Raw genomic sequence first — 4,541 nt, 5'->3', positions numbered from 1 at the left:
CAGACAAGGCGGGACTTCCCCTGGGCGGGAATTAGAACGATTGCGACAGCGAAGACCTTACCCTGGGTTTAGCATCGCTACTGATATGGCAACCTTGCTTATTTAACTTAAATGCAGAGTACATCTTGCGAAATCCCGGACTGGACGAAGCACAAGCTGGAATCAAGATGGCCGGGAGAATGATCAATAACCTCAGATATGCAGATAACACCACCTTTGTGGCAGAAAGCAAAGAGCTTAAAGAGCCTCTTGATGGAAGTGAAAGAGGAGAGTGAAAAAGCTGGATTAAAATTCAGTATTCAAAAAACTGAGATCATGGCATCCGGTCCCATCACTTCATGGCAAATAGATGGGGAAACAATGGAAACAGTGACAGACTTTATTTTCTTGGGCTCCAAATCACTGCAGATGATGGCTGCAGCCATGAAATTAAAAGATGCTTGCTCCTTGGAAGAAAAGCTATGACAGACCTAGACAGCATATTAAAAAGCAGAGACACTACTTTACTGACAAAGGTCTGTCTAGTCAAAGCTATGTTTTTTCCAGTAGTCATGTAAAGATGTGAGAGTGGAACCATAAAGAAAGCTGAGCTCCGAAGAATTGATGCTTTTGAACTGTGGTGTTGGAGAAGACTCTTGAGAGTCCCTGGACTGCAAGGAGATCCAACCAGTCCATCCTAAAGGAACTCAGTCCTGAATATTCATTGCTAGGACTGATGCTGAAGCTGAGGCTCCAATACTTGGCCACCTAATGCAAAGAACTGAGTCATTGGAAAAGATCCTGATGCTTGGTAAGATTGAAGGAAGGAGAACGGGACGACAGAGAATGAGATGGTTGGATGACATCACCGACTAGATGGACATGAGTTTAAGCTCTGGGATTTGGTGATGGACAGGGAAACCTGGTGTGCTGCACTCCATGGGGTCGCAAAGTCAGACATGACTGAGCGACTGAACTGACTGAGCGCCTCTACTCCCCAAGGCTGGCTCTGGTCTTCATTGTTTGAGACCCAGGCCCAACTGTTCACTTTATTTTTACCTAGCCAGGAGTACTGATGTCCTGTGGCTAAAATACGCTCCCCAGATTTAGCCACAAAATAAGTTGTTGTCCCTACTGCCCCCCAAAAGTAAGTCAATACGCCAAAAGTGGGAGTCCCCGAGAGGAAAAGGATATTAAGCCCTACTATACAGGGTTGTGTACTTCCCAGGTGGCGCAGTGGTAAAGAACCTGCCTGCCAATACAGGAGACACAGAAGATTTGGGTTGGATCCCTGGGTCCAGATTCCCTGGAGGAGGAAATGGCAACCTACTACAGTATTCTTGCCTGGAGAATCCCATGGACAGAGGAGGCTGGTAGGCTGCAGTCAGTCCAGGGCGTCTCAAAGAGTCCAACATGACTGAGCACCCATACGCCTATGTAGGGTTGGAAGTAAGGCTACTAGAACAATTTACCATGCCCCCAGGCTGGATTCAAAGTCTACAAATGAAAAGGGCCTGCTCTGGAAAGTTAATCATCCAGAATTCTACAGCTTTATCTCCTAGTTGTGTCACAAGCAATTAGTGCAGCTTATGCAGTGCTTCTGCTATAACCCTGAAGTAGGCAACATTTTAATTTCTATTTATGTTAAAAATGTTTTATTTTTGGCAGGGCTGCATCTTCATTGCTGTGTGGGGTTTTCTCTAGTTGCAGTGAGCCAGGGCATTTCTCTTTTTAAAATGAGTCAAAACTGGCTCAGAATTCAAAAGGTCACGCCTAAAGACAAATAACTGTGAAAAGGGAGTGCCAAGACATTATTAGTGTTGGCCAAGAAAGGACTAGTTAGTAACGCTTTACCCATTAACAGCGCTAATAACCATGTATTAACCACTTCCACAAATCTGGACACCTGTCATCCATACCAGCCCCTGAGGGCTAAAAGTGTCCAAACTTGACTTACCTGTGTGTGTTTCAAAAGCACCTAGTATTTGACAGAGATGTTTTGCAGCTGAACTTTAAGAGATGGGGTCATCAACAGCCCCAAAACAGCCCCAAAGCAGATGAGACCTGGTGGTGTCCTAAAGCTACCTTTTCTTCATCACCATGCCAAGATCCCTGCCCAAGGGGGCTATCTGTACACTACTAGGCACAATTCCTGCTGTGTGCAAAGCATGGAAGACTGTCATGCCCAGGCTGCCCCCCAAAATCTCTGCCCCTTTCCTAGTCTGACTTGTCTGCCTCCTATCTTTTGAATTCCCTTACTCCCCTCCTTGCAGGGACGTGTCTTTAGAGCATGTGCTCTCTCTTCTCCGTTCCTTCATCAGTGAATAAAGTTTCTGCTCTGCTATACCAAACCTGATTTCTACTGGCATTTGCACCTTCAAGCAAAGGATCCATTGAAGAGTCACCAACTTGCTGGGGACCAATAACACAATAACAACCATACCAGAAAGATGTTGTAATTCCTTACGCATAGACGAAGACCTGAGGTTCAGAGAAGGTTCAGAATTGCCCTAAGTGAAACTAGGATTCAAGCTCTGGACAGCTGATCCAAAGTCTGTATTCTCAGCTGCTACCAATGTAGTGCACTCCACCTCTTCTAAATACTGCTAAACCACAATGTCCAAGTTACTTCTTTTAAGCAAGCAGACCCATAGGAGCAATTTTCCAACGGGCAATGTAACCCAAATGACACACAGACACCTATAACACCACAAACTTCAGCTGACAACTTTCAAGAGAGAAAAAACTGTTTCATAAAGGCCCTTTCTATCCTGCTTATCGTCTGGTACTGAGTACAGCAAGACACCAACCCACCCATTAAGAAGCTTCAGTCCAAGGCCCCTCACCAGAATCTGCCTCCTGCCTGAATACCTAGTCCACACAAGAGCCACAGAGACTAGCCACACTACAGAGCAGCCTTAGTCCAGGCTGCTCTTGGGTCTCAGGCCTTAGCCTTTGCAGACGTTCTTCAGTAAACTGAACCGTGCTAAATGCCAGAGGCCCGACTCGTTACTGGCGTGAAGTCTCATTAACATCATCTTTAAGGAACTCTATAGGAAGGGAAAGGATGCTCTAGGAGAGCAGAGGGAAAGAAGTACATTTTGCAGTTAAGAATCACCAGGAAGTCTCCATAATAAATCCTTCAACCATGCAATCATTATATGCTTTTATTTATAGACTCTGGGAGCCAGGACCCAAGCACAGCCTGGTGCTCTTGGATACAGAATAAAGCAGCTATTGTCCAGACTCTGAGGTTACTGAGGTACCCTCCCCCACTGGTCTGGAATGATCTACATTGCTCAGAAAGGCAACAGGAGGAATGGTGGATTGGCCAGCCAAAGGAGGAGGCAGGAAGAGAAAGTCCCCTTAAGTCCTGAGGGCAATGGCATCAGATGAGAGGGGGTTCCTGGGCAGGTCTCCCTGACTCCTATGCAATAGCTCTGTCTCTGTCCCCGTGTCCCTGCTGCTGAGCCTCTACCATCATACCCCTTCCCACTAGCTGCTTAAGTGCCCCTCCTGGCGTGCATGAGCAAGTCCCGCTGCAGCCCGGCCTCCAGGCTTGCAGTCAGTCGGGCTGTGGGCGGGTCGGTCAGCAGAGTCAATTTGTTGAAAACACCTCGGCCAAAGTAGTCAGCAATCACAGAGAAGCTGTCGTTGGAGCACTTGAGCTGAGGAGGGAGAAAAGGTAGGAGTCAGAACTCAGAGGCAGAGGAAAAAAAAACAGTAGACCCTCCAGCACTCCCCGCCTTCCAGTAGGTGGGGCAGTCATGTGGCCACGCCTCCCTCCCTACCTGGTGCTGAAACTGATCGTGGAGATCTCGCTTCTGTTCCTGGGCCCGGATCATATCCATGACCTTGCGGTTTTCAGGGAGACAGGTGGGGCAGTCAGCGTCACTTTCCGAGTAACTCTCAAAGCAGTGTTGGTGGAAGGAGTGGCCGCAGAGAAAGTGGACTGAGGGCAGCTCCAAGGCACTGTTACAGATGCTGCACTTGGTCTTCTGGAAAATCTTTGGACTACAGGCAAGGGAGACCAGAAGAGTGGCAAAGAATGAGGGCAGGGCCAGGAGCCATGTGGAAAGAGGAGACAGCTCAACAAAACAAGGAGACGTCCCCATTAAGGAACGACAAGGGACTCCCTTGCAGGTCCAGTGGTTAAGAATCTCCTTGCTAATGCAGGGGACACAGGTTCAATCCATAGTCTGGGGCAACTAACCCTGTGCCCTCCAATTACTGAACCCATGCTCTAGGGCCCACAAGGCGCCAACTACAGAAGCCCACACACCCTAAAGTCCATTCTCATCAACAAGAGATGCCACCACAATGAGAAGCTCAAGCCCTGCAACTAGAGTAGACCCTGCTCACCACAACTAAAAAGAGTCAGTGTGCAGCAACAAAGACCCAGAGCAGCCATGAATGAATGAATAGGAACTACGAGCCCTGCTCTTCCTACCACCTAAAGGAGGTCACAGGAGGACCCCATGCTGGGCTTTCAAGGAGTCTCAGCACGCTCCCAGCATGTCCATCCAATCCATTGGGGGGATTGATATCTCTCTTTCAATTTC

The 4,541-nt window shown here is 48.0% G+C and overlaps 1 protein-coding gene across 1 annotated transcript in view; it reads right to left on the bottom strand.

Annotated features, from left to right (window-relative positions):
* Nucleotides 1-3,123: 3,123 nt before the first annotated feature.
* Nucleotides 3,124-4,541, bottom strand: part of VPS11 (VPS11 core subunit of CORVET and HOPS complexes) — a 10,541-nt gene continuing 9,123 nt past the window's right edge. Inside the window, exons 15-16 of the mRNA XM_040258134.1 lie at nucleotides 3,771-3,993; nucleotides 3,124-3,647 (exon numbers count right to left, since the gene is read on the bottom strand). Of these exons, the coding sequence (XP_040114068.1) occupies nucleotides 3,483-3,647; nucleotides 3,771-3,993 (388 nt within the window). The 3' untranslated portion in view covers nucleotides 3,124-3,482. The remainder of the gene's footprint in view (nucleotides 3,648-3,770; nucleotides 3,994-4,541) is intronic.

This window comes from Oryx dammah, unplaced genomic scaffold (assembly GCF_014754425.2).
Source record: "Oryx dammah isolate SB20612 unplaced genomic scaffold, SCBI_Odam_1.1 HiC_scaffold_17, whole genome shotgun sequence".
NCBI classification, from domain to species: domain Eukaryota; kingdom Metazoa; phylum Chordata; class Mammalia; order Artiodactyla; family Bovidae; genus Oryx; species Oryx dammah.
The sequence above is the reverse complement of the archived record's forward strand: the minus strand, read 5'-3'. Positions and strand labels throughout refer to the sequence as shown.